The sequence below is a fragment of the Bos indicus genome, chromosome 13, assembly GCF_029378745.1.
Source record: "Bos indicus isolate NIAB-ARS_2022 breed Sahiwal x Tharparkar chromosome 13, NIAB-ARS_B.indTharparkar_mat_pri_1.0, whole genome shotgun sequence".
NCBI classification, from domain to species: domain Eukaryota; kingdom Metazoa; phylum Chordata; class Mammalia; order Artiodactyla; family Bovidae; genus Bos; species Bos indicus.
In genome coordinates, this window is record NC_091772.1 from 67,105,044 (window position 1) to 67,125,237 (window position 20,194).

Consider the following 20,194-nt stretch of genomic DNA (forward strand, 5'->3'; position numbering starts at 1 on the left):
GGAGGACGTGTACCCCACCCTCATCCCGGAGCCAGGAAAATTCCAGGGCTAAGCTACCAGAGGCCACCTTGGTGAGGCATCCTAGGACAGACAGGCACATGCTCTTGGGATAATGACATTCAGGGGAGGCGCCAGCCGGGGTCACTCCGGGCATTGTGAAAGGCCCGCTTTCTTCTGGATGCTCTGATCTCAGAGCCTCTTGAGTCTTTTCCCACTGTCTCCTCGCACCACCTGCTGGCTGGGGATGTGGCTCCCTACCACAGCAAAACCTGATGGCACTGGACACCAGAGGCTGTGCCTAGAGAGAGGTGGGGCTTAGGGTGGGGAGAGCGGATGGTAGGGTCTGAGGACCTGTGCTGGGGAGGGGAAGAAGACAGAGATACAGGAGAAGGAAGGGGTCCTCTCTGGGGTTCCTTGAACTTCAGACTGATGTTCATATCGGTTGGAGGAGCCAAGTGACAGAGACGCGGCAGAGAGTCCACCTCCCTACCCCTCTTTTGTGCACTAACTGGCCTCCAGCAGGTGATTCTCTTTGCTTGAGGCCAGCGGTACCAGCGAATAAATTACATGCGATAATTCCCTTGACAGCACACCCTTTATTCCCTTCCCAGACTCACTCCCCCTGCTCCTTTGCCAGTAGTTCCTGGGATCAAAGCCAAAGAAATGTGCACTCGAATCCTTGTGTAGGGTTTGTTTCCTTGTGGGCCCCTAAGACAAGAAACCACTCCCCAATCTCCCCACCCTGGGTTCCATCATGAGGGCAGCTCTGCCCCTCGTGTTCCAAGAGGAAGCTGGCACACCCCAGAACTCCAGGCGGGCATCTGGCCCGCCTAAGTCAGAGACCTCTGGAAAGGTATGTACCATCAGCTCTTTCCACGACGAGTCTCTGGGGTTTTGGAGCCAATGCCACGCTTCCCCATGTCCTGCCCTGCCCTGCGCTCTCATTATTCCGAATGTGAGTCGGGCTTCCCGGAGCTACCTGGGGCCAGGAGCAGGTGCCGGGTTCTCATCCTCCAAGCACGGGCCAAACTCAGTAGCTACGTTCTGAGGGATCATCCTGGGCTCCCCATCTGTTGCTGGGCTCCACCCCAAGCACTCCCCGCACCCCGCCCTCAGGAGTCTGATGATTGACGGGAACTCCCAGCTAGAGGGAAGCAGGGGGACTTGTGTGGGGCGAGTCCTCCAGAGACGTCTGTGAGCCTGTCCCCTCTGAGGAGAAGCTGTCCCCAGCAGGCTGGGAGATCTGAGTCTGCCTGGGGAGTCGCTGCCAGGAGAAGAGGGTGGTGAGGAAACGCTCAGGAGCGGGGTCCAAGGGCCCATGGGGGGTTCTGCCTTCATCAGCCTCAACAGCCTGGCCAGCTTCCTGGGTCGGAGGGGCCGCTTGGAGATTTCTGTTCTGTCCGCGCCTGGGGGCCCAAGGAGGCCAACGGGATTTGGGCGAACGATCTGAACCCAGTGAGTCCTGGAGGGGCAGGTCCCATCTGCCCTTGGAAGTGACTTCCCCATTCAGGCCCTGGTCCTTGGCGGCCGCCCCCCTGAGTTCCGGGCACGTGGGGTGGGCCGGGGAACCTGCTGGGCACGGACAGTGGGCTAGCGCCTTCTTCAGGAGCATCTGGATGTCCTCGTGTCTCGCCTGGGCCTCCTCCCACAGGTCCCGGCCCAGGCCCTCCCGGCTCAGCGAGGCCACCTGCAGCCCCATGGCTGTGAGCTTCTCGGCAGGAAACTCGGACGCCAGGCGCTGCAGGTAGCGGTGGAGACGGCGCTGGTCCCCAGGGCTGGTCCTCTGGGCCTTGCCCAGCCTCAGCTGGGCCATCAGGTCCTGACAGTCCATGTGGAACCAGGTCACCTGGGAGACAAGAAAAGAGGGAGGTGGGGTTTCCGTGAGGATAGGGATGTACTCCCTCTGAGCAGAGAGGAGGCTTCAATAATGAATCTAGCTAGAGAGAATTAATAAAAATGCCCAATCCATGTTAGGCCCCTCCCCACCCAGCATGGCTGTGGTTCTCTCTGCTGCTGCTGCTGATAACAATATTCCTCTTTCTTCCCCAAGGACCCACCAGAAACAATCCCCATCACCCTTGAGATCTTTAGGCACAGTCTTCCAGACTTAGGGACCAGTAAGGACTCAACCCTCTCTAGGGCTCAGATTCCCCCTACATAAAGTGGAGGTTGTGGTAACTAATCATGAAAATTGGGGAGCTGAATAATGTGGATTCTCGGAGGGTATGAACCCCTTATAAGTGGTGCTGAGGGAGGAGACTGGCTAATATTGATTGAACCACTGACCGTCTGCCAGCCTCTGTGCATCTCATGTAGGATCTCACTGAACCAGTGGCCCATTTTACAGAGGAGGAAACTGAGGCTCAGAGACGTGAAGTCACTTGCCTCAGGTCAGGGAGAAGCTGGGATTTGAACTCAACTGTCCCGCCTCAAGAGGGTATCTTGCAAGCACCTCCTTGAACAGGAGAAACTGGCCCAGGTGGGGCCACACCCTTGCAGTTCCATGGGGAGACTGTCAGCCAGACCTGGCCTGGAAGCCCCTTCACTCTGGTCAGGCCCTCTTTGGGGATTCTGCCTGCCCCCACGTCACCCACAAAATGTCTGCAGGCCGCAAAGAGCCAACACATTTCCAGCAGCTCGTGAAAAACATAATCTTTCTCTCCATTAATTTAGAAGCCGACAGCGAGTCGTTAGGCGGTGGGGACTGAAGAACCATTTTCTCCGAGGAGACCATCCTTCCGCGGATTAAAGGAACTTGTCTGTAGATAAATGGCTTCATATTCGCGGAAGCACACTGAGCTCATGGCTGGGAAAGGGCTCCATAAATCTCCCTTAGCGGTACAATCGTGTTATTATTATTTAGTGCCAAAGCTGCCGCCCGCACGCTCTCCATCTGGGGCTGAGCCCAGCACTGAGCCGTCCGGCTGTCTGTCTGTCTGGGACCAGATATTCCAGGCCAAGCCAGACAGAGGTGGACAGCACCTCAGAAACCATCTTGCCCCACTGCTTATTGTGCGGATTAAAATTCAAAGCCGGAGAGGAGAACGGGGCTGAACACCCAGGCTGAATGCTGAGAGACAGGCCAGGTGGGAATGAAGGTTAAGGCCATCCCCTCCTGTCTTGTACGACCTCCGAAAGACTCTGGGCTCCTGCACGCCCCCCAGCCCTTCTCCCTACACCAGACTCCTCACTCTTCCTCCATTCACGTGACCAATTACTGAGCCTCCTCTGGGTGCTGACCCTGCCCTGGGCACCGTGATAGAACCAGGACCCAGTCGGACCTGGTCCCTGCTGGAGGAGCCCAGCTCACAGTGACAGATAAGGGAGAGGCGAGCAGGTGATGGAGCCACAGGATAAGCTGATTGCAAAGAGCCCCATGAAGTCATCAGCACAGGGTGATGAGAGAGAATGTGGTGGGTGGGGCAGGAGCTGCGGGCTCAGGCAGGACCTCTGTGAGGAAGGGACATACGAGCTGAGACTTACCAAAGGCAAGGAGCCAGCCCGTCAAGGGGAAAAGTTTTCCAGCCTGAGAGAACAGCCAGTGAGAAGGCCTCAGTGCTGGAGCTAGCTTGCTTTCTCCAGAGAAGGTTGATGGGGATGAAACTGGCTAAATTTAGTAAACAGGGGAGAGAAGCTTCCAGATACCCTTAACCCACGAGGCATTACCCCTCTTCCTCCTGTTGCCCCAGCTCTGCAACAGAGAGGTGGGACTAGATCAAGGTTCTCAGCCTGGTTCTCACCCCATGAAGTTGCCTGCAAAGGTCTACATGTGGAGGGAAAGTCTATGACTTTGCTCAGATTCTCAGAAATCCCCAGGCTCCAAAAAGCAATGACAAACCTAGACAGCATATTAAAAAGCAGAGACATCAGTTTGCCGACAAAGGTCCAGATAGTCAAAGCTATGGTTTTTCCAGTAGTCATGTATGGATGTGAGAGTTGGACCATAAAGAAGGCTGAACGCTGAAGAATTGATGTCTTTGAACTGTGGTGCTGGAGAAGACTTTTGAGAGTCCCTTGGATAGTAAGGAAATCAAACCAGTCAATGCTAAAGGAAATCAACCCTGAATATTCATTGGAAGGACTGATGCTGAAGCTGAAGCTCCAATACTTTGACACCTGATGCAAAGAGCCGACTGACTGGAAAAGACCCTGATGCTGGGAAAGATCGAGGGCAGGAGGACAAGGGGGCGTAGAGGATGAGCTGGTTGGATGGCATCACCGACTTGATGGACATGAGTTTGAGCAAACTCTGGGAGATGGTGAAGGACAGGGAAGCCTGGCGTGCTGCAGTCCATGAGGTCACAAAGAGTCTGACACGACTGAGCAACTGAACGACAACAACGTGCCCCTAAACCCATCACTTAAGAAGCAGATGTTTTCCGAGGGTCCTCTGAGAGTTCGTGTCCCGGGGAGGCTCCTGTGTAGTGGGACAAACCGGGTTCAGAGATCAGCCGGACCTGGTTTAGGGGGGTAACTTCATCTTGCAAACCTTGCTTCCCTTTCAGAAAATGCAGCTAACTCTCTTTGCTATGGAAATGACTGTGGAATGAAGAGAGCCTAGCACTGCGCCTGGCCACTCCTGCCCACCCTTCCTCCCAGGCGCTGGGGGCAGGGGTGGGAGGCCTAGGCTGGAAGGCTCACCTTCTTGCAGAAGTGGTGCAGGTGGAGCAGCGTCTCCAGGTCTGTGCGTTGCCGCTCGGCCGCCATGTAGAAGTGGGTCAGCTTCGCCTGGAAGGCCCGCTGGGTGAAGGCAAAGGCTGCCAGCTCCGGGAGCTCGGTCCCTCCTGCCTCCCCAGCCCTGGCTGCTGCTGCCAGCTGGGCCGCCTGCTTGCACAGCTCCAGGCCGCGGCGGTATTGGGCCTGAGTGGGGAGGGGAGGGTGTCCACTCAGCTCCAGCCTCTCTACCAAGATATGAGACTTCCTGAGTCTCAGTTTCCTCATCTATAAAATGGGAATCCGGGGTTCACTTTGCCCACTGAGACTCTACTTAGTGTCACCTTCTTCTGGAAAAATTCCCTGACTCCAGAGTCTGAGTTAGAGGCTTCTCATCTATGTTACCATGGTGTTCCCCTTCTGACTATTTCCCCATTGCCCCTCCAACCCACCCTCCAAAAAAAAAAAAAACAAAACTGCCCTGGAAGTTCCCTGGGGGTTAAAACAGGGGCTGAATTGCCCTGGGCCCCAGGGCCCAGCACATCAGAAGGCAGACTCCCCCACCTCCCAGGCTGATTCAGTAGGGCTAGAGTAGGACTCTGGAATCTGTATTTTAAGAAATCTGTCAGGGATTCTGAGATCGGTCATCTTTGGACTTGGTAGTCAGGGAAAGCTTCCTGGAAGAGACAATATCTAAGCCAAGCCCTTTGTGATCCAAGCTTCTTCCCTCACTGTCTTGAGCAGCTTTCTAGTACTTCCCCACCTTCGCAACTTTTCCCAGCAGTGCCACCCCCACCCTGCTCTGGTCCTCTCCATCTGCTCCCATCCTGTCCCTCAGTCTCAGGAATGCACCGCAGCCTGAAGGAAGAAGTCCTCAAACTCTGCGTGGGCTTTCTCCACTGTGTCCAAGCTTCCGTCCTTGGGGGTCAGCACTTGCAGGCACCGGCTTCCTTCCTGCTCCATCCAGTGGCTGACCTGGAGCAGGGAGGGAGGTTTGGATGTGAGGGACTGCTGAGGAAATATCCCTTGGCCAGCCTCCCGATTTCGTGAGAGGCTGAGGTCTTGTCCTCAGTCATTTGGGGGCCCACTGACCTGGCCTGAAATCCCCCGCCCTCGATTCTGGCGACATGAGGATTCAATGAGGGACAGATGGGGTAAAATGGCTCTCGATCCCACGAGTCCTCTTCGTATTCCGGGGTGTCTTAAAGGGCACATACTCACCTACTTTATCCTCACAAAGCCCCGTGTGGCCACTAATTTCATCCCCCGTTTAACAGATGAGGAAATCTAGGCACTGAATAGTTAAGCACCTTGTCTAGATCACACCACTAGTAAGTGCTGGAACCGGTACTGGAACCCAGGCCGTCTGGCTCCGGGCACCCTGTGCTCCACGACCCCGAGCATGCAGGGAGGTGGTGGCTCTAGGCACCGGCAGTTGGACAGGATGGTGCCCGGTGTGGGCTCCAGGATCAGACCCCCAGGTGTGCGACAAGGGCAGGTGACATAACGTCTCCCAGACCCCGTTTCCTCATCAGTGAGTAGGCGAAATCCTAAAGTCTTCCCTGTGTTGCTGGTCAGGGATGAGGCTGAAAAGTGGTGATGGTCGCAAAGGCTCCAGCCCAGGGCTTGGGACAAAGCTGGTATTTAAGAAATGCAGCTTCTGGGGGGCTTCCCTGATGGCTCACCGGTAAAGAACCTGCCTGCCAATGCAGGAGACACAGGTTTGATCCCTGGTTGGGGAAGATCCCACGTGCTTCGGAGCAACGAAGCCTGTGCACGACAACTAATGAGCCTGTGCTTTAGAGCCCAGGAGCTGCAGCTACTGAGCCCGGCAAACCTAGAGCCAGCAACAAGAGAAGCCACCGTCGCGAGACACCTGTGCATCGTAACTAGAGAGTAGCTCCCGCTCACCGCAACTAGAGAAAAACCCGCGCAGCAATGAAGACCTAACACAGCCAGAAATAAATAAATATACAAAATTATATACATATATAAAAAACGCAGTGTCTTGAGTTATGTCCTCAGTCACCAAGCACACTTACGGAGTGCACGTTGTATGCTCCAAGAACCCCTACCTGGCTCTCCAAGAAGTGCCAACCTGGTATCTTTATACCAGAGCAAAGCGCCTGGCTGGGGCGGGGCCTGGAGCGGCAGGAGCCCCACCTCCACCCTCAGGTTCCTGGGCCAGCCTCCTCCTTCCCCACTCTCACCTGGTGGATGGCAGCTTCCAGGCGGCCCAGACGGACACGGAGCTCCAGCCTTCTCAGGAGGTGGTTGGACACAGTGGCCAGGACGTGCAGCTGCTCATCCACAAGGCTGTACAGGGCGGCAGCTTCTGCCAGATGGCTCCTGGGAGGCCACAGAGGGTGAGCGAAAACCCAAGATGTTGATCCCTTGCCCCCCACTCCCTGCACTTCTGCCCAGCATAGACCTGCCTCCCTAACTCCCTCCAACTCTGTGGCCTTGGCCTGGGTGCTTCAGCTGCTGACTTGCTGTGTGACCTTGGGCGGGTCCCCACACCTCTCTGGGCCTCAGCCTTGGCCTTCTGTGCGACTGGGAGGACCAGAGGCCACAGAGGGAAACCAAATGACCCTGTTTTTCCCTAGGAAGGTAGGAACCGAGGTGGACAGATCTGAGTTCACACCCCAGGCCTGCTACCTTCCAGTAAGAGGAGCTTATGCAAATTCCTCACCCTTTCTGGACTCCGTTTCTTCAGCTATAACAAGTAGGGTAACAGAACCCACCTCACAAGGTGGTTGCGCCCTCCTCTGCCCTAGCGATCCTTTGGAAGGAAAAGGTAAAAGAGGAGAGGGAAGGAGAGTCTGTTCTCCTGGAGGGAGCCTCATCTGACCGCAGGTTCCCACGGGTCACTACCCTTCCAGGGAATAGGTGAGCGCCCCGGGTGAGTGAACAGGATGGAAAATGCCAGGCAGTCTGGCAAAGGGAGGGAGGAAGTTGGGGACAGGCAGGAGCTGCAGAACCAACGCGCGGAGTGGCTCACATGGGACCACAGCGCCCCCTGGTGGAGCTTCTGGTGGCCAGCGATCTGGACGGGCCTATGGCGAACCAAAGAGGCCCCGGAGCCCAACCAGGCAGGCAGGGGCGTGCTGGGAAAGGCAGTGCCAGCCCCACCAGGCCATGTGAGGGGCAGGGAGATGACTCCACCTCCAGGAGCCGCTGCCCAGCACTCGCATCTGCATGAATCTGTCTGTGGGCACAGCTCAGGGTGGTGTGTTCAAGATTCTGGGCCAGGCTGCCTGGGTTCATGTCCTGGCTGTGTGACCTTGGGCAAGTCATTTATCCTCTCTCCGAGCTCCAGGCTCTTCCACTGTAAAATAAGGACGGTACTAGGATACACTGTGTGGGTGGGAATTAAACACGTTAACATTCTCGAGGCCCTTAGAACAATGCTGTGCTCATACTAAGTGCTGTTTGAGGTTGGTTAAATAAACAAAACGTTCTTGGAAGCTTATGCAAACTTTGTAATTGTGCTCGTTCTAACAGAGACAAAATTTTTACAATTGCTGGCTGATTTAATTGCTGATTTGCACCCCACCCCATCCCTAACTTTAAGAAAATTGGTACTTCCTAGGAATGTGCAGTTTGCTCTCTGGTTCTGAGACCTTAACACACCGTGAAGTTCTCTCAGGCCCCTGCCACGGCAGGCAGGGAAGTTTGGGGGTTAGTGCTCATGTGGCCTGGCTCTTACTTCCCTTCTCTCAGCCTCAGCATCCATCAGCCAAATAGGAGGAGGCAGGCCTCATGTAATCTTATGAGGAATAAGAGACAAGCTCTTGAAGGCACTCATCCCAGGGTTTAGGTCAGAGATAGTGCTTGGTCTATGATGGTGACCGGAAGCAGGGGGAGCTTGTCCTCCAATGCCTGGGCTTAGGAAGACCACAGAGAAGGGACTTGCTGAGGTACAAGCCTCAGCTTGGAATATGGGCACTGCAAACACCCCGATTCTGTACATCCTCGGAGCCCACCCTATGTGACCCCTCAGCAAAGTGGCCCCAGCTCTGAGTCCCAACCCAGGGAACATAATGTGGTTGGGGAGGAAAAGCCTGGTGCCTGTACCTGACGTCCGGGTTGAAGTTCAGCCTGCTACCCTCCTGTCTCAGCCTGGCCAGGGTGGCTCCGCCTTCCCGCTGGAGGCTCATCAGGCCTGGGTCCCTTAGCACTGCCTCCATCAGCTCCTTGGACTTGCTCAGACACCTGGAGGCCTCCTGCCAGGGTAGGGAAGTAGCCTGAGGCTCAATTCCCACTCTCCTTCTATAACCTTCCAGGGCTCCCCACACCCTGATCCTATCTGACTCCCCCAGTTGGGCATTCAAGGTCTTACGGAAAGTCCATCCTTTCTATCTCTAAAACATCTCCTCAAACCAACCTTCCTCTCATCACCATGGCAACCTCACTGGTCCAAGCACCATCATCTCTTACTGGTACACCCATCCCAGGGCTCTGCTGATTTCCCCATAGCACCCTGGCTCCCCCTGCAGTCTGTTCTCTGTATGGCAACCAGATAGATCTCAAAGGGCCCATATGATCATCCCACTGCTGCTTAGAACTCTCCAGCAGCTTCCCTTCCCATTTAGAATCAAATCCCAACCCAGCTTCTCCCTAATACAGCTGTGGACCCAGAAGGTCTCCTCCCTTTCCCTTACTTTGTTCCACACTGGCCTCCTTGCTCAAATATACCAAGCACAGCCCCGCCTCAGGGCCTTTGAACATGATTGCCCTCTACCTGGAGCACAGTCCTGTTCCTGTTCCCAGGGTTCCATCTCATCCTTCAAGGCTCAGCTTCAATACCCTTCTTCCCCATTATTCTCAATCTTACTTTCATAGCCTTTAGCATTACTTGTAGTGACATGTCCATTTCTGTCTACTTTTTTTTTTTTAATGACCTCTCACACTGCACCATGAGCCCCATGAAGGCAGGGACCCCAGGCTGGGTCTCCAGGGCGTGACACATATTAACTGTCCAATAAACATCAGCTGAATGAATGAATGAAAACTAAGGGCCCTTCACTGAGCCCTTAGTCCATGGAATCGGGGGTGTGTTGTGGTTTCCCCACTTCTGGCCCCTGGCTCACCTGCACCCCTCCAGGGGGCTCACCCTTCTCAAACTCTTTGATGGAAGCCTTTAGCAGGCAGGAGGCCTGGCGAAGGTCAACGAGGAAAGGATCCAGCTTCTGCAGGACAGGAGGCCCAGAGTGGGGGTGTCAGCCTGCGAAGAGGACGCCGCTCCCCTCCACCCACCAGGAGGACATGCAGGCTGGTGGTTCTCAAACGTTAGCTGCATCAGAATCGCCTGGAAAGCCAGTTAAAATCCAGGCTGCAGGACTTCCCTGGTTGGCCAGTGGTTAAGACTTCGCCTTCCAATGCAGGGGATGCAGGTCTGTCTGATCCTTGGTCGGGGAGCTAAGATTCTACATGCCTCTTGGCCAAAAAACCGGAACGTAAAATAGAAGAAGTACTGTAACAAATTCAATGAAGAATCTTAAAATGGTCCATATCAAGAGAATTATTTTTTTAAAAATCCAGGCTGTTGAGCCCTCCTCCCAGGTTTCTGGTTTAGTTTCTCTGCAGTGGGTCATGAGAGTGTGCATTTCTAACAGGTCCCCAGGTGAGGCTGATGCTACTGGTCCAGGGACCACAGTTTGAGAACCACTCATGATAGAAATGAGAGGGGAAAAGACAGAGGACAGGTCTGACCTACTCCCAGGCCACTGGGGATATGGTGGGGGAGGGAACGGTAGGAGGGGTGAGATGGCAGGGTTGGAGGCCATCCTCTCTGGGTCCCACTTCAGCCTGGCTTTACCACTTGCTAGCTGTGAGGCCTTGGGCAAGTTTCTTAACCTCTCTGTGCCTCCACTGCCTCTATAAAATGGGAGCACAGTAGTTCCTGCCTTAGAGGCTTGTGTGAAGACTAAATGGGTTTATTTGTTCCAGGCACTTAGAATAGCATCCTTAATCATCTTCATTATTAGCGTTATGAAAGTGAAAATGCTAATTGCTCAGTTGTGTACAACTCTTTGCGACCCCATGGACTGTAGCCCACCAGGCTCCTCTCTCTTTGGGATTCTCCAGGCAAGAATACTGAAGTGGGCTGCCATTCCCTTCTCTAGGGGATCTTCCTGACCCAGTGATCGAACCCAGGTCTCCTGCACTGCAGGCAGATTCTTTACAATTTGAAGGACCAGGGAAGCCTCTATAGGCTGGATCTATAGGTAAGATTCAATTTAAAGGGAAGGCATTAAAGCAAAAATATAGTTTAAAAGCCCCTAGAGGAACTGGAGATCTCTGGAGAGGGGAACTGGGAGCCTGTGGGACGAGTAGGGTAAGAGATTTTTCAGTTTATACCCTTCTGTACTAATTGAATTTTGAACGTACGGTCTGTTTGAAAATAGATCCAATTAAAAAGAAGAGCGTAGGCCAAAAGCAAGCAAGCAAACGGCCATGTGAGACTAGAGACCGGTGAGTCTCTGTGGGGCTGGTCTCCCACGCCAGGGGACACAGGGAGATGTCTGGAGACATTTTTGGTTGTCATCATTTGGAGGAAGTTATCGTCAGAGTGGGTAGGGTCCAGGGCTGGTACTAATCGTGTGACAGTGTGCAAACAGCTCACCCCCAACATGAATTATCCAGCTCCAAGTAGGAACAGTGCTGAAATCGAGCTGCCCTGGGCTAGAGAAAGCCCAGGGCTGGCTCTCAGCACTGGTCCTCGAGTGGCTTAAGCCCATAAGCACCTTTGTGTTGCTGCAGAAGTCGTGCCCATCCTGTGCGTCCTCATGTGCTAAACCAGGCATGAGATGCCCCCTTGCAGGGTTGGGGTGAGTAGGGACTGAGGTCACATGGGAAAGCAGCAGACCCTTGGAAGCTTCCTTACTTCCTCTCTCTTACAGGAGGGAGCACGCCTGCCTCCCCCACCAGACCCCGAGTTCCCCGAGATTTGTGTGTCCACAAAGCAGATGCCTGTAAATGTATTTGTGGGTAACACTCACATTACTCTTAGCATGTGGCAGACACCCTTTCTTCTAAGCTCTTTACCCACCTTAACTCAAGTCTCACACTAGCCCCAGGAGGAGGTAGTCTTCTTAACCCCCATTCTGTCATTGAGGAAAAGGGCTCAGAGATGGCGTATAACTTCCCCAAGGTCACACAGCAGAGCTGGGGGTGGGAGCCAGGCCTTCAGGCCCCAGAGCCTGAGCTCTTCTTCACTCCACTCTCCACCCTCATTATCAGTGTTTGTTGAATGACTGTTTTTGAACCAGATAAGCTCAGGTGGATCCATGGAACGGGATAGAGAATGGGGAAAGAGAAGGGATGAGGGCGTGGGGTGAAGGCTGTGATGATAGACACCTGGAAGAATTGCACCCACTCGCCATGACAGTAGGGGAAGGGGCCTTCCAGGGCCGTAGGGAGCTGGCTGGGGTCCACATGGTGGCTCAGGGCCTTCAGTGAGGTCAGCACCTCTACCTGCAGACCAAAAAAAAAAAAAAAAAGTAATTCTGACGAGGGAACTCAATGTAGAGACCAATGTCTGAGAAGGTCCTGCCCAGATCCATGCCCCAGCATTTCTCCACCTCCCATGGGTAAGACTGTCCCTGGCTTTAAGAGTTGCTTTCTGGGCAAAGAATTTTCTCTGGAAACACTGATAAATCAAAGTTGAGAGCCAGACCCTGTGTAAGGAATAGCAAATAAACAGCGCTCATACTGCCACTCTCCTAGCCTGTGATGGAGGCAGACATCATTAATCGATCACGGCACTCCTTCCCTCTGAGCTGGGCTCTTTCCAGCACAGTTGTCCAGGCAATCACACAAACCGATTAAAGCTGACCCTTGTCGTGCAACTCCTCTGCAGTCCTGTACCATTTTCTGGAGACCCATGGAGATGTTCTTGGGGATGTTGAGAAAAGTCGCCAAATCCTAACGGTACCCACTAAGATGTGGAGCAGGGACTAGCTGACTGTTTTTCCCAGGTAGTGAAGCTTGAGGTTTATAGTACAAACAGCTCCACATACCTAAGTGTGGGATGGGGAGAATTCTGTGGGGTTCTGGAGCCCATTTTTCATCCCTGATTTTTCAAGTGTGCTCCACGGACCAGCAGTCCCAGCAGCACTTTAGGAACATGCTAGAATGCAGAATCCCAGGCCCAACCCAGAACCACTTAATCAGTACTTGGGGAACCAGTGATTCCCCAAGAAATCTGTAGGCACCCCTGGTGGTTGAGTGGTAAAGATTCTGCCTGCCAATGTAGGGCACACAGATTCAATCCCTGGGTCGGGAAGATCCCCTGGAGGAGGAAATGGCAACCCACTCCAGTATTCTCACCTGGAGAATTCCATGGACAGAGGAGCCTGACAGGCTACAGTCCATGAGGTCGCAAAGAATCAGACGTGACTGAGCACACTTGCACACCATGGGGGCTGGGCAGGAGCCTTGTAGCATCCAGGCCTCATATCTAATTGACTTGCACTCTATTATTCCAGGGCCACCATTCTTCACCCCAGCTCAGCACAAGCCCAACTCCTCTGCACCTCAACCAATGCTGCCTTCCCCTTACCTGGATGTCAGGTAGTGCCTCCAGCTGGAGAGCTGCCTCCTTCTCCCCCAGGAAAAGCATGGCACGGATGGAGGCTGGGACCAGCGCCTGTCAGAGAGAACCATTTCAGAGCTGATCTGCCTAGGCCCTCACCGAGCTTCCCCTCTAAGATGCGGGCAAATGGGCCATGGGGACAGGGTAAGGGTTCCGCATGCCTGGGATCCACATGGAAGGGAGGCCTGGGATCCTTATTTGGAGGATGAGTCAAATGATTTATTGGGAGTCATCGGAAGTCAAGGGAACAGCAGGTTCAAGCTGGGTTGCAAACTTTCTGGGTGCCCCGCCCCCTCTGGGTCTCAGTTTCCCCATCCATAAAGGGAGAAGTAGGAGGAGATGGGGTGGAGGTCAGACCACAAGGTGAGCTTATCCCAAGCTTCCGTTTATGCTGCTGCCTGTACTGGTGAGTTATGAATCTCTTCCCTGCCCCATTCTGAGTTGGTGAGATTTACGTGAGCTAAACCTCAGCCAATCAGTGTGCCACAGTCCCCTGACCACAGAGGTTGACTAATGGATGGACACCTGAGCCAACGGGGGCTAAGAAGGTCCTCAAGAAAGCTTTTGCTGGGACTTCTGGGAAAAGAATTGCTCTTTTCTTTTGGATTTAAATGACAGATCATATGAAATTAGAGACGGTGGGGACCGCACAGCCAAAAGAGTGGGTCCTGGCTGATAATGGCACTCTCCCGGAGGAATGGAGCCAGAAATGGGGAGAGAAACCAGATCCTGGGGACAATATCTGAGCCCCCAAATCAAGTCATACTTGAGGCTGGATTTAATTTCCAGACTGAGTCACATCAACCAATGAATGACCTTTGTCTTTAAGCATGTTTGGGTTGGGGTTTCTTTTGCTGCACAGCATGTGGGATCTTAGCTCCCCAAACAGGAAACGAACCCAAGCCCCCTGCAGTGGAAATACAGAGTCTTACCCACTGGACCACCAGGGAAATCCCCTGGGCTGGGGTTTCTATTATCTGCAACTAAGGTTCCCTGCCTGGGGTCCCAGTCCTAGCTCTGAGCATCCCCAGGATCTGTGAATATCCAAAGGCCTCCAGTGCTTCTAAAACTTGGTAGGCTGAGGCTGTCCACTTCCACTCACCTGGGTGGCCTGCAGGGCACTGACCAGACCGGGATGTGGGGGCTGTTTCCTAGCATCAATCACAACTGCCAACCCCTTAGTTTTATCTTCAGGCCTGTGGGTGGTAAACAGAATTGGCAGTCTTATTGGTTGAATCAGGCCCTCGAAGGGGAAGGACCCAGTGGAAGGTGAGGGAAACTGGCTGCCAAAAACCTGGGTACTACTGCACTCTTCATCCTACAAGACAAATTTCCAGTGCCTCCCCAAGCCCCCAACACACACCACTTCCAGAGAGCCCTCCATGATTCTTCTCCAGGCAGAGCGTATTGCTCCCTCTTCAGGCCTCCTACAGTACCTCACACAGCTCTCTCAGACACCCTAATAATCATAAACTATATGCTACTATCCCAGTTGCAGTAGGTGAGTCACCCAACCTTCATTCACCCCTTTTGTTGGGGGAGAAGGCTCATTTTGTTCAAGAATCCAACTTTCTTCCTATAACCACATCCCTTCCGCCCCCAGGGCCTGGATTCTGATTGGTTGAGGCCAACAGCTGACCCAATTCCCCTGGCCAATGATTGGTTTAGATAGGGACCATGTGACATTTTCTGGCCAATGAGATGTGAGGAGATGTTTGTTGGAGACTTCTGGGAAAGACATTTTCTCCTTTAAAATGTTCTTACAAAGAGCTATAAGGCAGAGACAAAGACTGCTACATTTCCGTATCAGATAAGACATTTTGAGTTGGAGTTTGTTACTTGCAGCCCAAACATCCTCACCGGTTCACAGGGTACTTTTCAGTGATTACCTTGGGATTTTCCAAACAGTTTCAATTGTCAGTAAGGATGCTTCACTTCCACCCCTGCTCGTCCTCCAAGAAATGTGTCCAGTGGGTAGGGGGTGGAGCCAGGCAGTCTGTGGTTCCAATTACCCTGGCCATTCGATCAGACTGGGAAAGTAACCCCCAACTGCCTTCAAGTCTTACAACCACCCAAGTCACAGACCAAAGCCAGAGGTGGCCAGTGTGAGATGTGGAGCTGTGGCAGTCACCTGGGCATGTTGTTTCACCTCTCTAGAAGTCAGTTTCCCAGCTGTAAATGGGGCTAATGATAGTGTAGGCTTCCGGGGGCTGTGATGAGGACTGATGGATTAGAAACAGGGATGTCAATGTCTGCTGTTATCACTGTCGTGAGAGGGGAAACTGAGGTACTGGGCAGTGACATAGCACACAGTGAGAGGAGGCTCTTGGAGGTGAGGCCAGGGCTCTGACTTCAGGTCCTCACCTGCTTCTGGCTGTGCCCATACTGGGAGGGAAGTTCATTTCCACCCCTGCCTCCACTGCCAGCCTGGGCACCCATAGAGGTCAAGGCCAAATATAGGAGGATCGGGGTCCCCAGCACGACCCAGTACGAAGCCTGTCTCAGGGCAGGTGCCCAGCAATGGTGGTTCACAACAGGAATGAAGAGGCAAGCCCAGCATAGGAGAACCCCATGCGCAGTGCTAAAGGAAATCCCCAGGTGCAACCCTAAAGGAAATCAGTCCTGAATATTCACTAGAAGCACTGATGCTGAAGCTGAAGCTCCAGTGCTCTGGCCACCTGATGCGAAGAGCTGACTCATTAGAAAATACCTTGGTACTGGGAAAGGTTGAAGACAGGAGAAGGGGATGACAGAGGATGGGATGGTTGGATGGCATCACCAACTCAATGGACATGAATTTGAGCAAATTCCGGGAGATGGTGAAGGACAGGGAAGCATGGCGTGCTGCAGTCCATGGGGTCGAAAAGACTCGGACATGACTGAGCGACTGAAAAACAACAAATGCGCAGTTCACACTGCACCTCACTTCCCTTTTTGTGATCATGCTTGGTCCTCACAGCCCACTTGGTCATCTCCCTTTTTCAGGGGGCATTTCAGAGAGGCAAAGTAACCACTCCCAGGTCACACAGCAGATTGGTAGGGGGCGGGGGTGGATTCCATCTCCCCTTCAGACGGGAAAAACCACTCCTCTTTGGACAAAGGGTAGAAAAATCTCAGTGGCCAGCAGGTGGCAGTGTTGGCTCCCATGGGGTGGAGTTGGAGGAGGAGGTTCCAAAGGGTCCCCCGAGTCCCTCCCCAGCCCACCTCTGCCTGGGCACTGCGACTCAGAGGAAAGATGGAATCTCTTCCCCAGGCAGTCCAACCTGAAGTCTTATGGGAGGTAGAGGGAAGGGGCGGTGGTAGAAATAAGCCTGGTCATCACTCATCATCAGTGATGAGGGAGCCTCATCACTCACTCATTCTTTTGCTCTCTCGCTTATTCATTCCTTCACCCATTCACCCTTTCCTTCATTTGTTCAACAAATATTTATAATTCAGATCAGTTCAGTTCAGTCGCTCAGTCTGTCTCTTTGCGACCCTGTGGACTGCAGCATGCCAGGCTTCCCTGTACATCACCAACTCAAGTATCACTTCCTCAGGGAAGACTTCCCTGATTTCTCAGTTGAAACTAACCGCCCCTCGCCCTTCCTTTTACAACGGAGGCTCTCAAAATGTGTTTGCAGCCCACCCACATCAGTATCACCAGGAAACTTGTTAGAAATACACATTGTCAGATCATATGCAGACCAGTCAACTGAACCAGAAACTCTGGAGGTGGGGCCCAACCATGTGTTTTAACAGCCCTCCAGATGGTTCCAATGCCTGTTGAGTTTGAGAACCGCACTGATCTACGATATCCCTGTTTTCTTCACCACACTAACACTCCCGAGAGCTGCTGGTCCGTGGCTGGTTCCTTGCATACCATCCATCTCCCCCACCAGCCTGGGAACGCCCCCGTGTCAGGGACTATCCTGCTTTTTTGGTCTGTCCTGCTTTCTTCCCATCATCTGGCTCAGGACCAAGAGGATGTGATGTCTCTTCATATGGTACCTGGTGCTGGGCTCTGGGCTGAGGGGCCGAGGGGGCATGGGGTGGTCAGGCTGGCCCAGCCCCTTACCTGGGGATGGTGCACAGATAAGAAAACAGTTTGGTGACCTCCGAGGCCGTGCACCACGGCGCCTCCCAGGGGCCCTTGGTGGTCGACACCAGGAGCAGGGGCCGCCCCGCCCTGTCCCGACCGCCTGGAAGAGAAAGCACACACATGAGCAGTGAGCACTTCGGTGGAGCCCCTTCTATAGGAACCTGCTCTGTGGCCTCTAGGCTTTGCCTGTACTAGTCCCTCTGTCTGGAATGCCCTTTCTCTTCTCCATCTGAACTCCCATTCATCCCTCAAGACCCAGTTCAAAAACTACTTCTTCAGAAAAGTCATCCCCAAAACCATCCTCCATGCGGAGGCAGCCTCACCCTCCTCTGGGCACCCCTTGCCCTGGGCACCTTGGGCAGAACAGAGCTCACAGAATGAGCTTTGGGATCACACAGACAGGAACTGAAGTCCCAGTTCTACACTGACTTGTTCTGTGTCCTTAGACAAGTCAGTGTGTTTCCTCATCTGTTAAATGGGGAGAATACAATACTGAGCGGATTAGGCTATTTCAAAGACTAAATGAAACAGTTCCTGAGAAACATTTAACACAGGGCAAGGGCCTCATAAACAGCAGTTGTAATAGCCATTATCTCTGTCCTCATCTCAGCCCCCATGTGGTGAGTGTGCATTCCACAGCTGACAGGTCACTATTTACTCTTTTTTTTTTTGGCCATACCACGCGGCATACGGGATCTTCCCTGACCAGGGATTGAACCAGTGCCCCCTGCACGCAGAGTTTGGACCGCAAGGGAAGTCCCACTATTTATTCTTGCAGACATCTAACCATGAGTTCTCCACAGACTATTTCCTGTTCCAGGAATCCAGACAGTGTGCCCCATGCTCCCCACAAGGGTCAAGAGTCTGAGGCCCAGGGGGTCAGCACAGTCTGTCTACACTGTGGGGAAGGGAAAGTCTAGCAGGGGGAAAGAGGCCCTGGCCACTGGAAACTGGGCCTGTCCTGCACTCTGGACTCACAGCCCTGACCCCCAGAGTCACCTCACTCAAGGCCACCCTTCAGTGAGCACTGTCGACTCCGTGCAGGTACAACCCTCCACAGTGTGGAAGTGTGGGAGACCCTTTGTAGCTCATGAAGCCTTCAACAAACTTAACCACCTTCGCAAGTGTTGCCTTACACACGGGTGCAACCATCTAGAACACAGAAGGATTGTGAGACTTTGTGAACAATTAACATGGGGGCGGGGCTTCCTAGATGGTGCTAGTGGTAAAGAACCCACCTGCCAATGCAGGAAACATAAGAGACGCAGGTTCAATCCCTAGGTAGGGAAGATCCCCTGGAAGAGGGCATGGCAACCCACTCCAGTATTCTTGCCTTGAGAATTCCATGGACGGAGGGGCCTGGCAGGCTGCAGTCCATGGGGTCGCAAAGAGTCAGACACGACTGAAGCAACTTAGCACCAACATAGGAACAAACAGCCTGAGCTTCAACAAAGATGACCAAGAAGACAGACAATGTCCTCCAGGAGTTTTAAAGTGACAGAGCAGGGACTGCCCTGGTGGTCCAATGGTTAAGAATCCGCCTTCCAATGCAGGGGACAGGGGCTCGATCCCTGGTTGGGGAACTAAGATCCCACATGCCACGGGCAACTAAGCCCCAGCACTGCAACTACTGAGCCCACGTGCTGCAGCTAGAGAGTCGCCCACAACAAAGAACCCACATGCCAGAACGAAGACTCGAGGCAGCCAAATAAATAAGTAAATATTTTTAAAAAGGAAAACAAAACAAAATGACAGATCAGTGTCCCCCCGGATACGTCCGCAGAAACTTAGATGTCTATGAAATAAAACAGACTTGCAGGACAGTCAGTTCCCAGAAAGCACAGTGGTTTCTCTTGCTTGGAGAACTCTGCACATGCTGTTCTCTGTGCCTGGAACACCATCCCCACCGTTTTACACAGATAACACCTACTCATACTACAGGACTGAGTTTCACGTTACTTCCTTCAGGAAGTCTTGCCTGACCTCTCCTCTACCCCAAGCAGCCCAGGGGCCTCTCGCACCTCCCAAAGTCCCCTGTAATGCCACAGAGTCACATTTTACTGTGAATTATAATAACCTACTGTAATAACCTGTTGAATTTACTCCCAGAATATGCTTCCTGAGAGCAGGCTTGGTTCTCTGCTGAAGCCTCAGTGCTAAGCCCAGGGTCTGACGCACAGTAGGTGCTCAATAAATCTTTATTGCAAAGATGAAAAAATGTTAAACAAGAGTGATAACACTCTCAGTACTGGATGACGTTGACACCCCAATCAGACCCCTGTTATCAGGTCAGAGCACTCATCCCCCAGAGGCTGTAGTTACAGGCTGTAAATTGGCCCAGAGATGTCCCCTTGTCTGAAGAATTGCCCTCCGCTGAACTGGGTCACGGGTTCACTTGCATCCTCATCCCAGGATCAGCCTGCTGCTGATGACTCACAGATCCAGGTGTACAACAGGTCAGCCCCTGAACCTTAAGATAGAACAATCTCTGTGATGTAATTCATGCTCCAGAGCTGCCCCACCCTCAGAGAATCAGGTCACATCCTGGCTTAGCTTCTCCCCTGCCTTGCCCTGCCTCCCTCACTCCCCTTCCCCTGAAAGCAACCTTCAGGAAAATAAATCACTACCCCAAGGATCCCTGTCTTAAGCTTTGCTTCTAGGGAACCTGACCTAAGACATTCACCTTGATGGCCTCACTGGAAGTAAGACAGATGGATGGATGGAGGGAGGGAGGGAGGAATGGATAGATGGATGAAGGAATACCTAGAAATTGCTTTAACCTCCTTCATTGGAAAGATGAAGAATCTGAGTCCCAGGGAGGCCTGGTCCAGAACACAGGCATCTAGGACCTTCCCTGCTCC

General features: G+C 53.1%; 1 protein-coding gene across 1 annotated transcript in view; it reads right to left on the bottom strand.

The window, feature by feature from the left end:
• Positions 1-576: 576 nt before the first annotated feature.
• KIAA1755 (KIAA1755 ortholog) overlaps positions 577-20,194 on the bottom strand; it is a 38,692-nt gene continuing 19,074 nt past the window's right edge. Inside the window, exons 5-14 of the mRNA XM_019972404.2 lie at positions 17,310-17,433; positions 14,355-14,448; positions 13,220-13,306; positions 12,016-12,132; positions 9,747-9,845; positions 8,731-8,879; positions 6,864-7,002; positions 5,506-5,628; positions 4,642-4,860; positions 577-1,846 (exon numbers count right to left, since the gene is read on the bottom strand). Of these exons, the coding sequence (XP_019827963.2) occupies positions 1,145-1,846; positions 4,642-4,860; positions 5,506-5,628; positions 6,864-7,002; positions 8,731-8,879; positions 9,747-9,845; positions 12,016-12,132; positions 13,220-13,306; positions 14,355-14,448; positions 17,310-17,433 (1,853 nt within the window). The 3' untranslated portion in view covers positions 577-1,144. The remainder of the gene's footprint in view (positions 1,847-4,641; positions 4,861-5,505; positions 5,629-6,863; positions 7,003-8,730; positions 8,880-9,746; positions 9,846-12,015; positions 12,133-13,219; positions 13,307-14,354; positions 14,449-17,309; positions 17,434-20,194) is intronic.